This window comes from Molossus molossus, unplaced genomic scaffold, assembly GCF_014108415.1.
Source record: "Molossus molossus isolate mMolMol1 unplaced genomic scaffold, mMolMol1.p scaffold_m16_p_17, whole genome shotgun sequence".
NCBI classification, from domain to species: domain Eukaryota; kingdom Metazoa; phylum Chordata; class Mammalia; order Chiroptera; family Molossidae; genus Molossus; species Molossus molossus.
This window is the reverse complement of record NW_023425352.1, coordinates 7,720,265-7,744,100: the sequence shown is the minus strand read 5'-3', so window position 1 is coordinate 7,744,100 and position 23,836 is coordinate 7,720,265. Positions and strand designations below refer to the sequence as shown.

At 53.1% G+C, this 23,836-nt stretch overlaps 1 protein-coding gene across 1 annotated transcript in view; it reads left to right on the top strand.

Annotated features, from left to right (window-relative positions):
* Nucleotides 1–4,141: 4,141 nt before the first annotated feature.
* STK32C (serine/threonine kinase 32C) overlaps nt 4,142–23,836 on the top strand; it is a 45,457-nt gene continuing 25,762 nt past the window's right edge. The window contains exon 1 of the mRNA XM_036265409.1: nt 4,142–4,403. Coding sequence (XP_036121302.1) covers nt 4,142–4,403 — 262 coding nt within the window. The remainder of the gene's footprint in view (nt 4,404–23,836) is intronic.

Here is a 23,836-nt window from a genome sequence, read left to right as displayed (position 1 = left end):
CGAAAGGATGTTGCCACATGGCTGTGAGTTCTGAGTGAGTAATGCCATGAAATGCAGAGCACCATGCCAGACAGGCCAGCCCACGTCCAGGGCTCATCTCTATAATGACAGGAGGTGGGGTTGTCATCCCAATTTTACAGGGGAGACAGGAGTAGGGAGGTCACAGCGGCCTGAGACAGCCTCTGGCTCTGTGGAGGGTCCCCAGGATGGCTCTGAGTCTCTGGCTGCCTGCCTTCTTCCTGCATATCTAAGGGGAGCAACAAGGTTTGAAAGCAGAGAAGTGAGTTCTCCACGGGAATCTTTGTGGATAACCAGCAGGTTCACAATCAGAGAACTGCACCAGCAATGCCCACTGACCCCTGGCCTGGGCACAGCCTCCATGGAGTGCAGAGGCCTCCACACTGGTCAGACAGGCTGCACAATGTCACTACATCTGCAGTCCTGCCAGGCCCACTGACCCAGCCTCTTGGCTCCAGGCCCAGCAGCTTTCCACTGGTGTCAGCTGCCTGGCTGGGGGGCGGGGGGGGGGGGGGGCACGGTGTACAGGGCTGACTGGTTCCTGCAGAGACCCACAACCCTGACCTTGGAATCACGACAGTGCCGCTTCTCCAGGGGTGGTTATGATGGCAAATGTGTTGCAGGGTTGCCTTAGCTTCCTAGCTTCACAAATAAAGCAGGGAGATAGGAAGATGATAAGCCTATTTTGAAAAGAGGATTACGGACAACTACACAAAGCTAGAAGACGCAGAAAATTGGATTGGCCCTTCTTTCTGAAGACTTCAGGAGAATGCGTATAGAACTGCCTCAGAAGAAAGGGCAGGGGAAAGGATCCCCACCCCCAATCTCTCCTGCCCACATGGCCCTTGTCCTTGACCAGTCACTAGGCAGGTCGCAAGGTTTGATTTTAACTTAGAGGTGCACTGGGTGCTTCTGAGAGGATAGTGACCAGGGAGGGTAGCTCTGGGCTTCTTTGTGTCACACTAACTAGGTGGGAACAGAGATGGGCCTGGCTTTCCAAGGTCTGGCTAGCAGAGGTGACCAGCCCCAGACTCGGAGGGAAGTGTGGGCTGGTGATGGCCATGTAACCCACCTGCTCCTGAGTGAAATTCTCCCTGGAAAAGGTAAAATCATGAAATATAAAGATCTCCAAGTCCTATGATCCTGTCTGTGCATGTTACTGGGTCATTACTGGTTTCCTGTCATTGGAACAAGACAGATGAGTGTGGGAACTCAGGGGCACTCAGGGACACTGCTGGCCTCATTGCCCCTTTTCCAATCATAGTTGGCCCCGTTCCAGCCTTAGTCTGGAACTTCACAGTTGCTTTCAAGGGTGCAGAGACCTGGTCTGCTCTAAGCTGAGGCTGCTCCTAACCTTTTCTCTGTCCCCTGCCCACACTGTGCACCCTATTTTAGACAGTCCCGGCTCCCACCATCCAATCCTTGAGCAACCCTGGACCTCACCCTGGGACCAGGTAGAGTCAGAGAGTTGCCCTGAGTCCACAGGCCTGCTGTCAGGCCCATCGGCTATACTAGTCCCTCTTCTTTCCTACTGGGGCCTGCGAAGGGATCCCAGATCTTAGGGCCCAGGGATATTTGGGGAGCTTCTCAGTTTCTCCAGAGGAGACTCTATTTCCTGACTGGGGCAGGTACTTGGTTTGGCTTTTGGGGCTCTCAGTGTGCAGATGTCTCCATCAGTCCCTGCAGGTCCCTTCACTCTGTCTTCTGTCGGGCCTGGTGTCCCTGAGTCAGGGGCCCGTGGTCCTTCTATAGAGAGAAAGACTGTCCAGCCCCAACTGCCCTGGGTGGGGGAGGCACCCGTAGGCTCTGCTGCTCTGTTCAGCTTGTCCCATGCCCCCGCCCGCTGCCCCCTTCCTGTGTTTAAGCCCCATCCCCTTGTGGACCTGTTACCTCCAAGCCCTGGGTCTCTCCAATGTTCACAGTAACTTTTCCAGCTAGCCTCTTAACCCAGTAACATGTGTTTCCACTAACATCCCTTCTCTTGTTTGCTCTCCGAGGGGGAGGGTTATACTTTTTTATTCTTTTTCTGCCCCTTTAGGAGTTCTTGGAGGGAGGGGAGAGACAAGTGTGGCAGTCTGACCTGGGGAGCCCGAGGCTGCGGTGGGTGTGTGGGATTCTGGCGCGCACTTCCCTGCTGGTGTTCCTCTTTCAAAGCATCCCTGCGCTTGACCTGGCTGGGCAGGGTGAGGTCCTACAGCGGCTCCTCCGTGCAGGTGTGTGCTGAGTGCCTTCCATGTGCCCACCAGGAATTGGCAGGAAGGGGGGCGCCAAGGACAGAGCTCTGTGGGAGTTTAGGAAGCTGAATCCAATTTGGCGATCCTGTAACTTGTCTCCATGCTTTTGAAATTTAACCTGAGACTCATGTCAGCCAGGTCAGGGGACCTGCAGTATGTGGTGGGTGGGGCTATCCTAGGTGGTGCTGCGGGGAAAAATAACCCCATGTCTCAATGGGTCATCAGGGTGATGATTTCCCCCTTGTCTTTCATGTCCCCAGTGGGTGTGCATGTGGTCCCCTAGTGATGTATGGCCAGTCAACACTGGCCCCTAGAGTGTGGCTCAGAAATGACATAGGTCACCTCTGCTGACATTCCATTGGCCAAGTAGGTGGAGGAGCCACAGTGAATTTCAAAGGTGAGGTGGGGAACGAATGTAGCGCCCCATTCCATGACAGAAGGAGACTGAGTACCCCAACCAGCGGTGAGGGCTGAGACAGGTGAGGGGCTGCAAGGTCAGGACAGAGCCCTGACTGGCTGAAGAATGTGCCAGGAGGGAGAGGTGGCGCCGGGAGAGCCGGAGGGCCTGGTGACCACGCGTCGTCCAAGTGGGGAGACAGCTCTCACCCTGAGGCAGCAGAAGGCCCTCCGAGACTTCAGCGGGTGGGAAGGAATGGCCGGCTCTGTGGCCTGGTTAGAAGGCAGAACTTAAGGAGGCAAAGGCTTCCAAAAGTCAAAGTCAAACAACCCACATCAAAAACGATTCTTCGGTGACAAAGTATTAGGTGCAGGACGACAGGAATGTCCCCTGGCTGTGCGAGCAGAGGCGTAGGCACATGGCGGTCAAACAGCGCCTGGCGCCCCTGAAATACCGTCCAAGGCCGTGGGAGGTCCAATGGTCAGCGCGCAGGCTCCTGTCGGACCTGGGCAGGGCCAGGGGACCCTGGGCGGTCCTGGGGCTCTGACCTGCGCCAGGTGCTCGGGTTTGGCACCGGTGACCAGGCAGCCACGTTGGGGACGGGACCAGATACCCAGCCAAGAGGACCCCGAGAGCGCGTGTTTAATGCCGCCACCGCCACCCAGGCACGAGGGCCTGTGCCAGCCAGCTTTCGGCCAGGCTCTGAGCCATGCGCCCGGGGAGGGGCTCCTGCACCAACCCTGCCACCGCCCCTCCCTTGGCTTGCCCCCCCCCCTCCCCAGGGCGCCGTCTCGAGAACCTTGCAGCCCCAGGCCGGGATCCGCACCCGGCCCAGCACCGCGGGGCTGCCAGCCCGGAGCGCGACCCGGCCTCGGTGCCAGCGCAGCGGTTTCCCGCCGCCCCATCCTGGGCCTGGCACGTCCTAAGAAGCGCAGTGCCGCAGGCTGACGTTCAAGGTTCCACTGATCAAGCAGCGGCAGTCCGAGGGCCGGCTTTGTTCACGAAGGCAGTGGGGGTGGGGAGGCTCCACGGGAGCTCCGAGTCCCCGCCGCCTTGAGGGGTAGAGCTGTGCCCGTCCCGAGAACTCTATCCTTTGGGGGCCTCCAGGATACTCGGAGGGGCCGCAGCCTTTCCTCCCTCGCAGTTGTCCCCCACACCCACCACCCAGTCGATGCCACGGCCCCAGGGTCTGCGCGGAACGGGCCCCTCCCGAGGTGATCGGAGGCTACAAGGCACCGCGCGCCGTTACCCGCGCCAGTCCCGCCCCGGCCCCGCCCCCGGCGCTCGGCTTCACCCCGGCTCCTTCCCGCCGGCCCCGCCCCGGCCCCGCCCCCGCGCGCGCTCAGTCGGCGGCGCTCACACGGCCTCCAGGACCCGCGAGCGCCGAGGCGGAGGAGCACCCCGGCTGCTGCTAGCAGCTCCCACTCCCCTCCCAGCCCGGCGGGCGGGCCATGCCCCGGGCCCCGGCCGCGGCGCGCACCCAAGCCCGGCGATGAGGAGCGGCGCGGAGCGCAGGGGCAGCAGCGCCTCAGCTCCCCCCGGCTCGCCGCCCCCCGGCCGTGCGCGCCCCGCCGGCCCCGACGCGCCCCTGGCCCTGCAGCCGCCCGCCGCCGGCCAACCTCGAGCCCGGGACTCGGGCGATGCCCGCGCGCAGCCGCGCCCCCTGTTTGCGTGGAGCAAGTGGAAGAAGAGGATGAGCTCGTCCATGTCGTCGGCCCCGGCGCGGAGGCCCGTGTTTGACGACAAGGAGGACGGTGAGTTCGGCCGCATAGCAGGGACTCCGGGCCACTCTGGGAACAGCGTGGAAACCCCACGCGCTCTCGCAGGAGGACTGTGGCAGGATTTCCTCGAGTCCAGACACACGGCCACCGGATGGGAAGGCGTCCCTGGGCCGCTTGGTTTCCAAGGGAAACTGGCGGATCGTGCCTGCGGTGCCCACGCGTGTCCAGGGCGCCGCCTGCGTCCTCTGTGTCCAGTGGCAGTCAGGCGGCTCTGGGCTTAGGAGCGACGCCGCCCACTGTACCAAGGGCTGCACGTTTTCATCTTCCTGTCAGGGGCTGTGTGCGGCTCGGTTCATTACTCTGCACGTGTGCTGTGCTCAGTGTGCAAGGGAGATGCGTACCCCACAGGTGGCTCAGGGCCCCTGGCCCTTGCTCTCAGTCTCCAGGGTGACAGGCGCGTGCCCCCCCCCCCCCAATGCCCAACCTTTACACACAGATGTGCGGTGGAGACGGCCTTACCTTCTGCACGGACCTGCCCTTTGGAAAACTGCGTTTCTCTCATGTCCTCCTGAAGGTAAAGCTGTCCACCCAGACCACAGGCGTCTCTTGAGTGGCTATAGGGAGGCTGGTGTTAGTGGAAAGCAGGTGACAGGCAGCAGTCCATCCTGGGCCCTGCTGGGCACCAGGAACCTTTGACTTGGCACCTACAGGGAAGGTAGCTGTTTGGTGTCCGCCTTTGGGGCACTATGACATATTCACATGCAAATGTACAGTCCTTTTCTACAGATGCCACACAGATCATTTAAATGGTACAGTGATGACACATTTGATGTTTTTTGACATTTTCCTAAAATAGTTGAAATCTGCTTTTTTTTCATTTGTAGGCAGCCTGCAGAGTATGATGGGTCTTTTATAATTTTAGAGCACAGCTCAGCGTGAGAGGCGAAGCTATTTATTTCTGATAAATAATTTAAGCATTATAGGAAATTGCAATAGTCCAAACTCAGGCCAGTGTTGGTGAGTGTGCAGGCTGTGTGCCGACCATGGTCAGAGGGAATGATGAGGAACCTGCTGTTGTGCTGGGGCAGGGGGCGGGGCTGGCCAGGTCAGCAGTGGGGGTCATGGTTGCCTGCACTCCAAGGATGGGCATTCAGGACTACCCACATGGCACAGTGTGATCCGGAGCTGCCTTTCATTGCGTTCTGAACTTGGGGACAGTAGAACTCACTGCTGTGAATGTTTCATGTTATATGTTTTTGTTTTAGCATAAATACTCAAAGTAAAGAAAGCCCAGAGTGAATTGGGAACTAATCAGGAAGCAGATTTACATGTAGTTTCTTACAGCGGGATGAGAACACGTCTGAAAAATACATCTGATTTCAGCATTTGCTGGTGTCAGCCAAGAGCCGGCCACTCTCTTCTGCCTTCGCGCTGTGCTCTCTGATGCAGAGGTAGAGAGATTGATGTACAACTAAAGCATGGCATTGCCTTCCGCTTGTTAAGGTAGACTTTTCCCACGGGCTCAGTGTGTAACATCTCAGAATTCAAGGATCATTAAAAAGGCAAAAAGAGCCCTGGCCAGTTTTGCTCAGCGGTTAGAGCGTCGGCCTGTGGTCCAGACAGACCCGGGTTCGGTTCCTGCTGGGGGCGCGTGCCTCTGTTGCAGTTTGTCCCGGGCCCTGCTTGGCCGTGCGGGTGGCAGCCACTCGGTGTGTCCCTTTCATGTCGATGTTTCTCTCTCTCTCTCTCTCTCTCTCTCTCTCTCTCTCTCTCTCTCTCTCTCTCTCTCTCTTCCTCTCTCTCCCTCCCACTCTATCTGAACAAAAAAATGGAAAAAAATGTCCTCGGGTGAGGATTAAAAAACAAAACAAAACAAAACAAAAGGCAAAAAGAGCACAGAATTTCTTTACGAGGCTCGCAATCTGATTTGAGAATTGTTTAACATGTCCCCCACCCCCTTATTTGCCTGTGGAAAGATGGCCTAGGCACCAGCTGTCTGGGCTTGTGGGAGGTGGGTAACTGATGTTGGCGACAGGTACTTGCTTTTTAGGACATGGGACCATCGATTACCTGCTCACCACTGCGCATGGTGGCCACATGCCCAAACTGAACACATGAGATCAGGAGGTCAAACCTGTCCCTGGGCTCAGTGGCTGCAGACATTCTCTGGGTGGGCAGCCACCTTGTTCCACTTTTATTCCATGATTACGTGTCACCATCAGGGCACCTGCAGCTCAGGAGTCACAGCCGTGTCTGTAAAGAGAATGTCGTGTAGAGCTCAGCACGAACGCCATGGGTTTATTTGGGTGGAAAGAATGGGTTTGGAAAGGAGGAACACCTTTCAGTAGGGGAGTCGTGCCCCCTGAATCCACCTCTTCTCCAGACTGGGGTGTGCAGTCACCTGTCCCCTCCAGATAACGTCCCATGACTTTCTCAGCCCCACTGTGGAGCAGGCTTAATGAGGCAACTGTGTGGTGCTGGTGACTTGCACCTATTGGGACTGCCTGGCTGCTATGGCAACGTGAAACCTTCTGATGACTTTTTTTTTTTAAACACCCAATTACTATATCAAATTAGGTATGCAGAGAAAAGGAAACAGGAAAACTAGAGGGCAATTTAACGAAGTGCCAGGTAAATTCCAACTAAACAGCTAGATGTGATATGAAAAATCTTATATGTCCTCCACCCCTGCCAGTCCTGTGGAGTCTAGAGCCATTGACCTTACCTGGCAGGGGTTGGGGGCCTGTTCAGGATTCTCTGTGCCTCTTCCTCACCCCAGAACCAAGGGCCAACTTGTCCTCTCCCCTCAATGCCCCTCCTCCCATTATCCCCTTCCTGACTTCTAGAGGCAATTTCTTTTAGTGACTGAACTTGCTAAGGGACCTGCATTTCTTCTGTTGCTCTGCCCCAGAGCTGTGGTTTTGGACAAGCCCCTCATGTCTCTTCGTCTTGGCATCCCCTGTGCTAGAGGGGGTCCCAGCACCTTTCTGCTGAGCGGCTGGGGAACTTGGGGCACACCCGTCCTTCTCAGCAGCCATGGCTTGTCCCACACCTAACGTGGCATGAGCTTGCTCATAGGGAGTGACTGACCACTGAGGTTTCCCTTTGCCCAGGGAGTGAGAGAACTGAGCAGGCTGAGCAGAGACTGGTGGGGGGCTGGTGTGCAGGCGGGTGAGTAGGCAGGAGGGCTACCAGGTTCTCAAGTCACCTTTCTTTTTGTATCTTCACCCGAGGACATTTTTGCATTTATCTTCAGATAGAGCGTGAGGGAGAGAGGGAGGAAGAGAGAGAGAAACATTGATGTGAGAGAGACACATCGAGTGGCTGCCACCCACACGACCCCAAGCGGGGCTGGGGACAAACTGCAACTGAGATATGTGTCCTTAGCGGGAACTGAACCCGAGACCCTCCGGTCTGTGGGCCGACGCGCCAACCGCTGAGCCAAACCGGCCAGGGCAAGTAACCTTTCTTAAAATTAAAAACAAGCTGTTATTTTTTTTCTAATTATAGAAGCATTACAATGTGTAAATTTGTAAGGATTTCATATTTGCCTATTTTTCCAAAAATTGTCCTAAATAGGAAAACCAAGACATCTGTACGTCAGCTCCAAGAGAATGTGTCAGTGTATTTCTTCCCAGCCTTTTCCAGGAATATCCTCACACGTGCAGCTACACGGAAACACACTGTTTTTCTCTGACACAGAAATGGGACTGTGACCATAGACGGTGTTGTCATACCTGCTTTTTACTTAGCAGAATGTCGAAATGTCTTGTAGATCTGCAGCTAAATTTACAATAGCAGTTGTCAATCCTGGCTGACCTCGACTCCATGGGTCCCACTCCCCACCCCCCAGGAACTTGGGCTGAATTTGTTAGGTGAGTGGGCAGCTCAGACATCAGTACATCTTTACGCCCCGCCTCTTGGTGATTTTGTTGGGCAGAGCTGAGGATCCCTGCTTTGTAGCTTCCCTCTGTGTAGATTTAATGCTATTAATATCTATTGTAGGGCATTTGGGTATTTCCACTTCATAAATGCCATAAACAATTTAACAGTGAACATCTTTGCACATTTGGCCTTATTTCCTTAGGATACATTCCTAGGAATGGCATTGCCTCCTCAGAGGAGAGTCTGTACAAAGTAGCTTGATACACCTGTCTGGCATTCGCCATGAGCCAGCCGCTGTCCTGGGTGCTACTTATACAGCTGTGGCCAAATGGATGTGGCTGCTGCAAGGGGGGGTAACCGGACCCAGGGGGAAGCGGGGAGACCGCCAGCAGCGAGGAAACATGAGTGTGTTACTGAGTGCAGGGGGCCAGGCAGAGAGGAAGGGGAGACCTGCTTTCAGTGGGATGCCAGGGAGGGAGGGCAGTGTTGGCTTCTCTCAATGCCCGCGGAAGGGCTTTTCCTGAGTCCTCACCAACTGTGGGTGTTGCTAGTATGTCCAGGCTTTACAGTCTAAAAGGCAAAGAGGTTGTGCGAACACGTGGAGTTAATTTGATTACCAATGAGGTTGATCACCTTCGCTTTCCGTGTTTTGGGTGTTCATGTTCTTTTCTGAGCTGCTGGCACCTGCCCTGACCAGCACTCCCTGGTCGAAGCTGGGATGTTTGCTGCCTGTTTCTTCTTACTGTTCCAAACACATAAAGGCTTCCCCTGAACACCTGTCCACACGCACGTTTATCATCTCTCTGGCAAGGGTGCTAGTTCTTGTTTGTTTGTTTGTTTGTATGGATGTGTTGAATGTTCGTGTGGTCAGACCACCAGTATCTTCGGTTTCAGCAGTTTTCTGCCTTGTTTCAGAAGCCCGTTCCCAGGCACAGGTGGAAATAACTCAGTTTGGAAGTCTCACCTGCATTTTCCTCTCAAACGTCCGTGGTTTCACTTTTTACATCGCAAATTTCAGTTTAGACAAACATTCGACATAGAATGGGAATGTTTTCCTTTTGCAAGTCCTGCACTTTCTTAAGTTGAGCACATTTGGGCTGTTTCTAAATTTAAAATGTATTCCTGCTGTGTGTTGATTGCTTGTTTTTGTTGACCTGTGGACGCGATCTTTCTACCCATCACGTTTCACACTGGGTAGTGCCGGTATGGAGCAAACTGTTACTTGAACAGTACTTGCCCTATGTATAGCCACGCTGCTGTCGTTCCTGAGTTGTTTTCTTGGGCTTTGTGGGTGGTCAGTCATGTCACCTGCAGAAAATGACTCTCTGGCTACTTCCTGGTGTTCCCTTCTTTCTTGTTGCTTTGCTGAGAGCCCGCAGGGCAGAGGGGCGCAGCGGTGCTGAGCACACGAGTGGCTGAGCCCATGGTGCTGATGGGGTTGTAGTTCCCAGTGTGGGTCGAGCCCCAGTTTATTAAGTCTCTTCCCATTGGGTGTGGACTTGAGTTCTAACAGGTGACCTTTTCCTTTCTTCCTGACCCTGAAAAGAGGGGTGGGAAGGAAGGTGGCTCTCCACGTGGGCCAAGCATGAGCTGATGGCAATTCACCCCCTCCCCCAACCCAGGGGCTTGGTGGCTGGAAGCCTGGTGGCTGCAGACCCTTTTACCAGTGGGAGAAACAGGGCAGGGGCCCCATGTGGTGGGGGGATTTGGGTTCCCGTTGGGTAGGAGGGCACATAGTCCAGCCACCTTTCGTGTCCGTTCCTGGTCCTCCTGAGAAGCACAGGTGGACGAGGGGACTTTGGGGAGGCCGTGGTAACTGGTGCACTTCTTCCCTGTGGCTGACAAGGCTGGTCTGGAATGGACTTGGGACCTACTGTCACACTTCTTTATGTAACAAATGTCAGCTCTGCATGTCTATCCATCTGGCTCTATGTTTTAAAATGCTAAAAATAAGCCTGTTTTCTTTTAAAAATGTAACCATCCAGCTTCCAGTTGAGAAGAGCTACAAGAACGCATTGGAGGTGATTTCTGTTCAGGGCTTCTCTCTGAGGATGGAGCTCCAAGGTGGACTGAGGAGGCAAAGCCATGGAAAAGCATCACTCCAACAGGGTCAGGCCCACTCTGAGCAGCTCCTCCAGCTGCAGTGGGCCCCCAGCCTCATGACCCTGAGCAGTGGGGTGGGATCCGGACTCTGAATTTCCGAGCAGCCCCCAGGAAGATGCCAGCGCTGTTGGCCTTTGGACACAATACAGTGGGGAGGGCATGACAAGTATACAACAGGTGTCATTGTGGAGCGAGGACAGAAGCCCACTGGGCCTGGTCCGCTTGGCACCGGCCCTGATGCATGACAGGTGTTGGCTGGGAGATTTCAAACTTTCTGCCAGCTGTCAGATTGGGCCACAACATGGTGGACATGGTGGCAGTGTGGTGTATCTCTTTTAGTTTTTTTTATCCTCACCTGAGGACATTTTTGCATTTATCTTCAGATAGAGCAGGAGGGAGAGAAGAAGGAAGAGAGAAAGAGAAACATTGATGTGAGAGAGACACATTGAGTGGTTGCCACTCACACGACTCCAATTGGGGCCGGGGACAAACTGCAACTGAGATACATGCCCTTAGCGGGAACTGAACCCGGGACTCTCTGGTCTGTGGGCCAACGCTCTAACCGTTGAGCCAAACTGGCCAGGGCTAGTTTTGTTTTTATTTCCGTATTGTTCCTGTCTTTTCTCAGGCATGGGCTGCTACCTATGTAATCAAAATGTAACTAGCATTTTGTCCCCTGCATCTTCACCTACCACTGCAGCCTGAATCTCTTCCTTTGCTGTAGGCTGAGACTGGGCATCTTTCCTCTGACTCCACCCAGGCAGGTCACCCCGCTTCCCTCTGGTCACTTAGGGCTTTGTCCTAGAGCTCATCTTCGTGCCGGCCTGCATCGAGACATCCCAGGTCCAGCCCCTACACCCCTGGAACTTGCTGTGGGGTGCTGATGAGGTGCTCTCTGTCACACCAGGGGGACCCTCCTCGGGAGGCCCCAGGCCAGCTCTTCGGGCCTCTCTTGAGCCCGTTGGTTCTTATGTTAAGGGCCTGTGCACTGTGGTTGTGATCCTGGTTCCCTCGTTGGTCGGAAGCTCACAGCTGGTGCCTCCTTCCTGCCCAAGGAGGGGGCACACACTGACCAGGTGCCCTGGAGGATATGCTGGACTCCTCTCTGCTCCCCCAACACCAGTTGGTCTAGCACACTGAATGATTGCAATGATCACAATTAGAGGCAATTCTGGAGAAGCTGTAATTAATGAACTCATTGTTATTTTTAAAAACTGGGATGCCTGCTTCATCAAAAATGTTTTTCTCATTGACCTAAAATCTATTATCTAAAAAATCAAGGCATCTGACCGAAATCAGCATGGCTAAGGACAGAAAGTAGACCTAGGAACTCGACATGGCCTGGCTTCGCCCTGCCATGAGATGGGTCATTTCTTGTCCTCCACGGTTCCCCTAAACATGACCTGGGTGCCTCCCATTGGTCTCCATGCACTCCCAGCTCCGGCGCCGGTCTGTGTTGATCGTGTGAAAACCCTGCTCGACGTTATTTAAGTTCTGAAGCCGAGAGATGGTATGGGTGGGAGTCAGTGTCGCCTCCAATTTATTAAAAATAGGAGCTGAGCACACTCAGTTTCTCAGAGCGATTTAAAAGCTGACTCCAGAAAGGTCTCTTTGCCTTCAGAATTCACATCATGACTCTTCATTCTCGTGTGCACAAGGCGGGACTTGTCACAAAAGCAAGAAATAGCTGCGACTCTGTGAGTTCGTCAGGCGTGGCCAGGCGTTCAGCCTGCGCGAGCGTCACTCCGGTGCTTCTTGCACACCACTGTGGGCGGCGAGGTCTGCTGTGGCGTTTCGTGCGCTTCCCCGGGCCCTGTGCCTGTCCCTGCGTCCCGCGGCCTGCACCCTCCCTGTGAGCTTTCCATGTGAGACTCACAGCCCCGTTCCGCACTGGGACCCTGGGGGCACGGGGCAGGGGCATGGCATCGAGCTTCTCCAACCTGGCACTGTTCGTGCCCGGGGGGCCAGATGTTAGTTACTTATTGCTGGTCATAAACTACACCACGACTTAGTGACTTAACACTCACTTTCATGGTTTCTCCTGATTCTATGGGCCGAGAACGTGGACAGGGCCCAGTGGGGACAGGCGTCTCTGCTCCGTGCGACATCTGCAGAGCCAGGACGTCCATGGTGGCTTTCTCATTCATGTGCCTGGCACCTCAGTGGAAGCGGGAATGACCCCAGGCCTGGAGGCTGGGGAGGGCCCACCAGGAGTCACGTCCCACGGTCTCGGTTCCCGCTGTTGACTGGTCTCTTAGCTACCGACCCTGCTTAACAGATGACCTCAGACCGTCGTGGTCTGCAACAACAAACACCACCTCGTGGTTTCTGTGAGCTGATCACTCAGGAGCCGCTCACCGGGTGAGTTTGGCACAGGGCCCTTCATGAGGGTGCGGCCTGATGTTGACAAGGCTGCCGCCATCTGAAGGTGTGAGTGGGGCTGGGCGACCCGCTCCCAAGCCTGGTCCTCCATCTGGTTTGTGGCCGGAGGCCTCAGCTCGTCACCACGGAGCTTCTCAGAGGGCTGCTTGTGTGCCCTCACAACATGGCACTGGGCTCCCTGTGATCGGTGGGTTTTCAGACCCAGCCTCTGAAGTCACACACTGTAACTGCCACCTTAGTCTATGTCAGAGACAAGTCACTATGCCCAGCCCACACTCAAAGGGAGGGAATTTGGCTTCACCCTTTGGCAAGGATGTTGAAGCATCTATGGCCATCTTTTAAATGACCACAGTGAGCCCAGCCGGTGTGGCCTAGTGGTTGAGCATCAACCTGTGCACCAAGAGGTCACCAGTTCGATTCCCGGTCAGGGCACATGCCCAGGTTGTGGGCCCGATCCCCAATGGGGGGCATACAGGAGGCGGCCAATCTCTCATCAATGTTTCTTTAAAAAAATTTTTTTTTATCCTCACCCGAGGATATTTTTCCATTTTTTGTTCAGATAGAGTGGGAAGGAGAGAGAGGAAGAGAGAGAGAGAAAAACATTGACGTGAAAGGGACACATCGAGTGGCTGCCACCCACACAACCCAACCAGGGCCGGGGACAAACTGCACCTGAGGTACATGCCCTTAGCGGGAACCGAACCCGGGTCTCTCTGGACCGTGGGCCGACCCTCTAACCGCTGAGCCAAACCGGCCAGGGCTCTCATCAATGTTTCTATCTCTCTCTCCCTCTTCCTTCCTCTCTCTCTAAAATCAATAAAGAAAGTAAATAAATAACTGACCACAGTGGTCCTCCGTGCCACAGGGCTGCTCCCTGTACCCAGGTCCCTGCAGCAGGAGAGCAGTACCTTCTGCTGTGGGATCCACCTGTGGCTGGTCTGGGCTCACGTGTGCTGGGCTTATCCCTAATCCTTTTCTTTTTCACTTTGTCTTCTAAGTATCACAGTCAGCTTGAGTTTCTGAAACCATATTTCAGCTCCTCAGGCAGAAAGGCTAATTTGCAAAGTTAGCACATGACAGAGAAGGGGAGGAGGAAAAAGAGAAAACGGAAGAAAGGGAGGGGCCAGGAAAGGAGGGGAACCATGTGCTGGAGAAAGGGCCGGGCCCCAGTCCCCAGCGGGACCTGCTTCCGTGGGGCTGGCGTGCTCGACGGCCATGGCAGTTGGTTCAAGGTGGCAGTTGGAAACCAGGGGGGGACCCGCCGTCAGACCTGCAAGGTGCTGGGGCAGCAGAAGCCAAGACAGAGAACTGGGCGGGACAGCTGGTGGGCTGGCACCCAGACACACAGGCCACGGGTGCGGAGATGGGACACCCCAGGGCACTCTTCTCCATGGGTGCTTGCAGAGGGTGCAACGTGACAGAATTGGTCAGTGAATACATACAGAATGTTTATTCCTTTGGAAAGTACTTTTCCTCCATCATTTAGATCCCACTGCTGTCTTCCTGGAGCCCTCAGCAATTAGAATGTGCGGAAAATATGGGATTGATTGATGAATAACATCCCCCCAAAGCTGGGCTTGGTGCCTACGTGTGCTGGGCACGCGCAGTAGAGGAGAGAGAGAATTTGGGATGGACACTGTTCCCAGGCTATTGCCTCCCCGGCAGTGTGATGCCCACCCCCCTGTCCCAGGCTCCTCTTGGACACCCACCTCCTTGCTTAGCCCCCTGGCTGGCCCTGGGGATCCTTTCCAGGGTCACCAGCGCTTATGGGAACTAGAGAGGGAGAAAGCTAGCAACCTTCCATCAGTGTGGCTGCCGGCCATTGCGCCCTGGCCTGTTCGCTGGGCGTAATTATTAATAGCAGTCCCTCTGCTCTGAGACGTGTCCTGGTTTGGTGATAAATCATGTGGTTGCCCATCTAACCGCCAGACACTGTTGCCAGAATGATCCTTTCCCCCCTTTATAGCTTTTTATTATATAACAAAAAGTGACAAGAAAAAATATTGAGTTCAGTGTCTTATGTAAACTCAGCACTAATAGAAGACCCATTCATACATATCACCTCTCAGTCCATATTTGAATACATAAAAAAATATTTTAAAAAACTGTTTCCTGATCAACTTATTTTAGAATATTTTAAATTTGCAAAAAATTGTGAAGGTAACACAGAGAGTTTTCATATATCCCTCGCCTGGTTTCTCCCGATGTTCACATCTTAGGTTAGTCTGGTACATTTGTTGTAACCAGTGAACCAGTATTGATGCACTATGGTACTAGTCAGAGAAGCAGACCAATAGGGCAGCAGTGAGTGTGTACAGATGCTAGATGAAAGATGATAGATAGATAGATAGATAGATAGATAGATAGATGATAGATAGATAGATAGATAGATGATAGATAGATAGATAGATAGATGATAGATATATAGATAGATGATAGATAAATGATAGATAGATAGATGATAGGTAGATTATAGATAGATGAAAGATAGATAGATAGATGATAGATAGATAGATAGATAGATAGATGATAGATAGATGATAGATAGATAGATGATAGATAGATAGATAGATAGATAGATGATAGATAGATGATAGATAGATGATAGATGATAGATAGATAGATAGATAGATAGATGATAGATAGATAGATAGATAGATGATAGATAGATAGATGATAGATAGATAGATGATAGATAGATAGATAGATAGATAGATAGATAGATAGATAGATAGATAGATGATAGATAGATGATAGATAGATAGATAGATAGATAGATGATAGATAGATGATAGATAGATAGATAGATAGATAGATAGATGATAGATAGATGATAGATAGATAGATGATAGATAGATAGATAGATAGATAGATGATAGATAGATGATAGATAGATAGATGATAGATAGATGATAGATAGATAGATAGATAGATAGATAGATAGATAGATAGATAGATGATAGATAGATAGATGATAGATAGATAGATGATAGATGATAGATAGATAGATAGATAGATAGATAGATAGATGATAGATAGATGATAGATAGATAGATAGATAGATAGATAGATAGATAGATGATAGATAGATGATAGATAGATAGATGATAGATAGATTTAGAGGAGCTGGCTCATGTGATTACGGAGGCCAAGGAATCCTGCAATCTGCTGTCTGCAGTCCTGCGACCCATGGAGCCCATGGTCCGAATCCCCTCAAGGACGCCCAAGAAGATGAGATGAGAGGTCCCCGCTGAGCAGTGGGACAGGAAAAGGGGTGAATTCCTCTTTCCTCCGTATTTTGTTCTAGTCTGACCCATCTTAACAACTCTACTGTCCATCCTATCCAACACCCTTCTACTGAGGTGCCCACTGTCCATGGCGTGAGTTCTCCCTCGTGGGAAGGAGTGGGACACCTGGCATGTTCAGCAGCAGCTGTTTTAGGTGGTCTTTGGCTGGGGGCACTGACACCTACCACTGTGTTCCTAGGTGTAGACCCAACAAAATGTGTACATCTGCGCACCCAAAGACATGCACACAGGTGATCATATGGCACTTTGTGGAACAGTCAGAGCTGAACCCTGAGCAAAGTCCGCTGACACGGCATGCACAGATACTTCCCGTGCACGGCGAGGAATCATGGGGGGATCAAGAGAGGGGCAGCTCGTGCTGCAGATTCCATTGTGCAACAGGTGCAACAGCAGAGACACTGGTCTGTGTCCCTGGTGGGAGGAGGGAGGGGCTTTCTAGGGTTCTTGGAATGTTGTTTTCTGATCTAGTTGCTGAGTGCCTGAGTGTGTTCACTTTCTAACAATTTTTTTATCTGAATACTTGTCATAGGTACATATTTATTTATTGCATATTTGATATGGTATAACCAAAAATTTACAAGAATATTTTAAAATATTTTATGTCTTCATCCAAGGATATATTTTTCCCATTGCTTCTTAGATAGAGTGGATAGAAGGAGGGTGGGTGGGAGGAAGGGGGAGAGAGAGAGAGAGAAGCGTTGGTTTGAGAGAGACACATTGATCGGTTGCCTCCCACACGACCCCAACCAGGGCTGGGGATCAAACCCACAACCCTTGAGTTCGCAGGCTGACACCATAACCACTGAGCCAAACTGGCCGGGGCTACAGGAATATTTTAAAAACCCCAGTGCTGGCTTATTTGTGGAATGCAATGAACAAAATAAGCTGATGAATAAAATAAATCCAGAGACATGGAAGTAGGGAACAGGCTGACAAACCTCAGAGGGAGGGAGGAAGGGTGTGAGGGAAGAGGTAAACCAAAGAACCAGTAAGTATAGATGCACAACCAGTGGACACAGACAACAATGTGAAGGTGGAGGGGACCAGAGAGGGGAGGAGGGTGTCAAAGGGGGAAAAGGAGGAACAACTGTAACAAAAATAAATAAATAAAACCACTAGTGCTGGGTCCCCACCCGGGAACTCTGCTCCGCCCAGTTCAGTGCAGCACAGGGCCCGTGCTCAGAGGTCAGTGTGATGCAAGACCCCAGCTCTGGGAACCTGGGGTCCTAGGGTGCAGACTCTGCTCCAGTGGCCCCAGACTGCTCATAACTGTGCACACATGTGCCCTTGTTCCTGCTCCCTGTGCCTGAGTGACCACTGCGGTAATGCCTGTCTGCCCCCCCCCCCCAGTACTGAGAGAGCTGTCCAAGGTACTGGCTCTGAGTGGGGGCACGGCAGGCCCGTAGGCCCAGGTCCAGGGCCTCTGGGGCTCAGCTGTGAGCTCTGTACTGTGCTAAACTCACGTTTCGTAATGTTGGCAGGTCATCCACCAGCTCCCGATGGTGGGCGGGAGTGAGCCATGCGTCTGTGTCCCCAGGGGGAGGACATCATGCTGGCATTCAGAAGGCATTCGATGTGAGGGCGTGGAGTGAATAAACAACATGTTTTATTTTCCCTGTTGAGAAGGCTTTGCTTGGTGCCATGTCCCTATTCCTCTGCTCCCCATTTGCAGCAAAACTCCTCGAAAGCACTTTGTCCTTGCTGCTCTGCCCTTCCTTACTGGAGTCAGGCTCTGTCCCCACAGCCCCGAAGCCCTTGTGAAGTCGCTTCCACATTGCTAAGTCTGATGCCCAGTTCTCAGCCTCCGCATCCTCGACCAACGGCAGCTGGTCACTCTGGACCCCTCCCCGGTCCCCGTCCTCCCGTGACTTCCAGGACGCCCACCGTCCTGACAGCCTCCTCTCCCAGCTCCGTGACGCTGGAGCGCCCCGGGGCCCCTTCCCGCTGCATGCTCTTCTCACTACTCTCACGCATCAGGACCTCAGGCTTCAAATACCACCCATATGCCAACCACTCCCTCATTTGAATCTCCAGCCCGGACCTGCCTCCCACACCAGACTTTTCCGTCCAGTCTCAGACCTGACACCATCCCTCGTGTGTCTCAAGATGCTTCAAATCCAGCACATTCTGGTTCCCCGCCCCGCACTCCACCTGCTCTGGCCTGAGAGTGGCCTAGGCCATCTGCCCACAGCTGTTGGCCAGAGCAGTCATGCGGCCCCACTCTATCACAGAGGCCAGCGGGCCCACCTGCCAAGCACGTGGGCGGCAGGTGGTGCATGGTTTGGTGAGAGCACTGACGACCACGTGTCCTTCGAGCCCACTTGAAAATTGTGCCCCTTGCCTGGCAAGAGAGGCTCAGGGGGTTGAGCATCACCCTGTGCACTGAAATGTTGCAGGTTTGATTTCCAGTCAGGGCACATATCTGGGTTGTGGGTTCGATCCCCAGTTCGGTGCATATGGGAGGCAACTTATTGATGTTTCTCACATCCATGTTTCTCGCTCTCGTTCTCTCTCTCAGCATGTCCTTGGGTGAGGATTAAAAATAATAATGGCCCAGCTCTGTGGATTAAGCGTTGTCCCAAGGACTGAGAGGTCCCGGTTTGATTCCCAGTCAGGGTACATGCCCGGGTTGTGGGCTCACTCTCCAGGAGGGGGTGTGCAGGAAGCAGCCAATTGATTTCTCTCTCACATTGATATTTCTGTCTCTCCCTCTCCCTTACTCTTTCTCTTAAAAAATCAATAAAAACATGTTTTTTAAAAATAATAATAAAAATAAATAAAATATAATTGTGCTCTCTCCAGGCATCCACCCCCACCCCCGGCCCAGCATGCTTTGCTTTTCCCGGTGGGGCTGTTTCCAGGTGGTGGGACCTTGTCAGGGTGATGTGGGAAGGGGTGCAGTTTGGGGGGCTGATGTACTTCTTCCCATCTCTCACAGAAGGGCCAGCCTGGGGGAGAGCAGTCGGCCGGATCTCAGAGAGGGAGAGACTGCCGGACATGCTGAGAGAGAGAGAGAGAGAGACTCCTGACTCCCCTTCAAACAACCGGGGCCTTCGGGGCACAGCATGGAGTTGCTTCCATGGCTTCTGGAAAGTTTCACCCCGTCAGCAGTGCTTCCTGTCAGGTGACAAGGGCCTCGGCACTGGAGGACCAGGCACAGGGCAACCCCACCTCTCTGGGCAACAGGAGCCTGTGGCCATTTGGACGATCAGACCCAGGCTTCCATCCGTCCTTGCCGATCGGTCCACGGTCTCTGACGGGCCAGCTGTCTGTTCCGGGCTGTTGGAGCAGTGAGCACAGGCTGGAGCTCGGAGGGATGGGCCCAGAGAGCTGGGTTTTAGGACAGTCAGGAGCAGAGGGGGGTCAGGGGTCAGTCAGGGCACTGCCCAGACTGTGAGAAGGAGACACAGAGTCTGGCTGCATCTTCCTTTAGGCCAAATGTGATGGATGAGTTTCGGTGGCAGCAGGCGCCACCGTCCAGAAAGACTGTCCCCGAATTAGGTTGGAAACTCGGTATGTAGGCTGGTTACGAAACACGTGTCTGACAGGAGCCCAGAAGCTGGCTGATGAGCAGGCAGGTTCTTCATGTCCGGGGCGGGTCGGCTGCCTCGGCAGAGGGTCCTGTGCCGCCTGGGGCAGTCACTGTGCATGGGGAGGCTCCGGGACCTCAGCTGGGTGTGGCTCTCACGCAGGATCCTCTGCCCTCGGAGCCTGAGCGGGGGCAGGGCCCACCTCTACCCAGGCTGGCTCAGCACTGGTGACCCCTGGGCAGTCGTTCCTGTGATGGGCTGGCCTGTGCATGGCAGGACGTTAGCAGCCTCCCTGGCCTCCATCCCGGATGCCAGAGGTACACTTCTGTGTTTGTGACAGTTAATCATGTCTCCGACATTGACAACGTCCCCCGCTGCTCTGACCGAGAACAGTCACCAGCGGGGAAGTGCCATCGAGGCTGTGGCTGGCAGACTAGGGAATCTGTGTTGCTTCTGATCGTCTTCAGGAGTCCTCACCCCTGGCATCGTGCCTCCCGGGCCGGAACATCCTAGAGACAGATGGTGCAGTTGGGGCCTCAGCTTGTGGACGAGACCAAACAGGCTCAGAGAAGCACAGCCTCTTGTGGGCTCAGAGCCAGGCCGGGACCAGGTTTCCCAGGGGTGGGCGATGACCTGTAACCTGCTCGGCCGCACAGCCTGGCCCCACTTTCCTGTTTTTACCAATAGCAGGGCCTGCTTTGGGGGGCTCCAGGGTGGACTAGCCTAAGGCTATCCGAGCTGTTCTAGGGAACTGTGGGCCAACCTGAGTGTGCATGTGAGCATAAGCATGTGTGCCAATGTGTGTGAGTACAAGTATGTGCAAACGTGTGAGTGAGCACAAGTGTGTGTGAACGTGTGTGCACATGAGCACAGCATGTGCATGAGTGTGTATGGGTGTGCATGCATGAGTGAATGTTTATATGCATAGCCTGTTTGCATGAATGTATTTATGCACATGTATGAATGTGTGAGTGTGAGATTATGCATGGATGTGCTTATGAGTGAGTGTGAGTATTGGTATGCATGTATGTATTTGTGAGAGTATAAGACTGTTTGCACGTATCTGTGTGTGCACTCACACACACAAACATACAAACAGCAGCCAAGACCCAGTCCTGAGGGCCCCTGCTTGGCATAGGAGTGTCCTGGGGGGTGCACACTGCAGCCAGACTCCGCATGGACTGCTTTGCCCGTGGAGATGCAAGGGGCCGTGGTGGCACTGGTTGCTGCCCCTGAGGTCACTCCTGTGTCTTTAAGAAGGAGCTGGAATAGTTGGGCCCCTAGGTGGTGGTTTCTTTCTGCAGGCCCCTGGGGGCCCCGAAGGAGAAGCTTTAGATCTTGAGAGAAGCCTGGCGTTTGAGGGAGAGGCAAGGCTGACCATGGACCGTATGTAGGCTCTGCCTCCTGCCCCTTCTCTCTTGGGGTGACAGGGAGGTGGATGCCTGCTTCCTGCCGGTGTCCGCTCGTTGGGGCAGGAGGTCAGGAATGGCCGTCCTGTGCACGTGGGTGGACACGGAACCATGTGGCCGTGCCCCCCTGTCTGCAGGCAGAGCCTCCAATGCTGCGTGGTGGGTGTGGGAGAGCCTCGGGCAGGTGAGTCTCGGAGCTGTGTGTCAGGGTGCGAGGTAAGGCTTGTTCAGTTTGCCTTAGCGCGCTCATCACTCCCGAGGGCAGGGGTCAGGGCGATGGGGCGGGTCCCTGGCTTTGGGAAGCTGAGCCCTGCCTTCTTGCTGGGCAACAACCCGTCAGGCCACTGTGCCGTGGTGGGGTGAGGGCATCGTGGGCTGGGGAAGTGGACGGCACAGCGGGCACTCGGAGCCAGGCAGCCCTGGCTTTGGACCCGTGTGGGCGTGTCCAGTGGACTCTCAAGAAACTTTTACAAAATGAACTAGATTCCTTTTAATTACAGAAAAGTGCAATGCCCCAGAGAAGACACGTTTGCTCATCTGCCGAGTTAATTGAAAGGTTCAGAAGTCTCCGTTAATTACCACTTACTCTCTGGTGGTTTCTTTGGCTCCGAGTGCAGGCACTACCCTGACTCAGATCTTCGAGCTCGAACAGTGAGCTCCCGCAGCGGAGGGAGTGGTCCTCGGAAAGAAGAGCCATGACGGGAGGCCCCGTTCTCGTCGCTCTGGACTCCACCGGCCTTGTCCTCACTGAGCGCCCAACGAATGCTCGTTGAATAGAACTAAAGGGAACAGAGAGAGAGAATGGACGAGCTGATGTGCGAGAGGCTGGGGCTCAGGTTCCCAAGGCCAGGAAAGGAATAGAAGTAGTTCATTTAAAACATCAGTTTTATTGAGGTGTAATTTACATAAAACAAAATTCATCCATTTTAAGGATGCAATTTAATGAGTTTTGACAAGTGTGTACAGTCACATAACCGCCGCTGCCATCAAATGTGGACTATTCCTATCACCCGGCGAGTTCTCTGCACCGTTCGCGGTCCGTCCAGCTGTGCCCTGGAGCTGGCCCGTGGCCGGGGGCACCAGGTCTGCGTGGCCCTCATTCCCTTTCGGTTCTTTTTTTTTTATATCCTCACCCAAGGACATTTTTCCATTTTTTGTACAGATAGAGTGGGAGGGAGAGAGAGGAAGAGAGAGAGAGAAACATCAATGTGAAAGGGACACATCGAGTGGCTGCCACCCGCACGACCAACCAGGGCCGGGGACAAACTGCAACCGAGGTACATGCTCTTAGCGGAAACCGAACCCGGGTCTCTCCGGACCGCAGGCCAACGCTCTAACCACTGAGCCAAACCGGCCAGGGCTCCCTTTCGGTTCTTAATGGTGATTTTGGAAAATGAATTTTTAATTTTGATGAAGTCCAGTTTTCATCAATTCCTCATGGTTTGTTCATTCTGTGTCTTTCTAGTAAATATTTGCCTAACTCATGGTCACAAAATTTCTCCATTTTTCCCTCTAGACTTTTTATAGTCTTAGCTGTTGATTTTTGTTTATATTCCATCTCACGTTGATTTGGGTATTGATATGAAGTAAGGGTCCAGGTTCTCCTCTCTCTCATCTTCTCTCTTTCTGTCTTCCTCCCTCTCCCCTTTCTCCCTCTCTCCCTCCTCCTCTTCCTCCTTCTGCATGTGAATGTCTGTGTGACCTAGGGCCACGTGCTGAAATGATCGAAGTTCCTCTGCACCTTTCTTGGAAGTCGGTTGGACTGTAACCGTGGGTCTCTGTCTGGACTGCATGCAGTTTCATTGACCTAAATGTCTGTCTTGACACCAACACCACACTGTACTGATGACCATCGGTTTATGGAAAAGTCTCGAAAGCAGGTGTGTTTGCCTCCAACTGGCTTTTCTTTTCACTTGGTTTTGACTATTCCCAATTTGTTGCCTTTCCGCGTATGTGTTAGAGCAGTTGTCAGCTCCTAGGAGAAGCAGGCGAGCATGTGGATTCAGATTGCATTGCGACTGTTGATCAAGTCAGAGAGAATGGACCTCTTGTACGGTTTCTGTTTTCCGGTCCACGAGCATCCCGAGTCACGACCTTTAGTCTCTCATGGCTCTGACTCTGCCAGCACGTTTCACGGGCCCCCTTGTAGGGGCTGCACACACATCCTTATATATTTTACATTTTTCATACATTCTTACATATCGACTATATATGCTGAACCCAACTATTCCAGGATCTTATTTGTAGAGTTCCTAGACTTTCCCATGTCACAGTCATGTCACTTCCGAGTACAGACATTTTTAGGTCTTTCTGCACATTTGCCGCGCCGTCTAGCATCCCCAGCACGGCGGCGAGCAGACGTGGAGAGAGCAGACATCCTTGCCTCTTTCTGATCTCAGAGGGAACGTTCGATATTTCACCATTAAGTATAATGTCAGCTGAGCTTTTCCAGAGAGTTCTTGTCAGACTGAGAAAGTCTTCTCTTCCTTGTGTGCTGAGTTTTTTTTTTTTGTTTTGTTTTGTTTTTATCACTGATGGTTGTTGAATTTTGCCCAATGCTTTTTCTGTACCTATGGAGGTGGTCACATGCCTTTCCTCCCCTCCTCAGCCAGGGTGGTACATCGTACTGATTGACTTTTGAACAGTGTACCAGCCTTCCTCATACTTCACCAGAGATCTTCACACCTGTGCTCATTAGGGCCATCGCTCTAGGTCTTCCGTTCTGGTAACCTCTGGGTCTGGGCATGGTATCGGATTTATGCTGGCCTCACAGAGGGTGGGGGAGCCCCCCACCCCGTTTTCTGAGAAAGTCTGGGTGAGGTTAGTGTTGTTTCTCTATCAACTGTTTG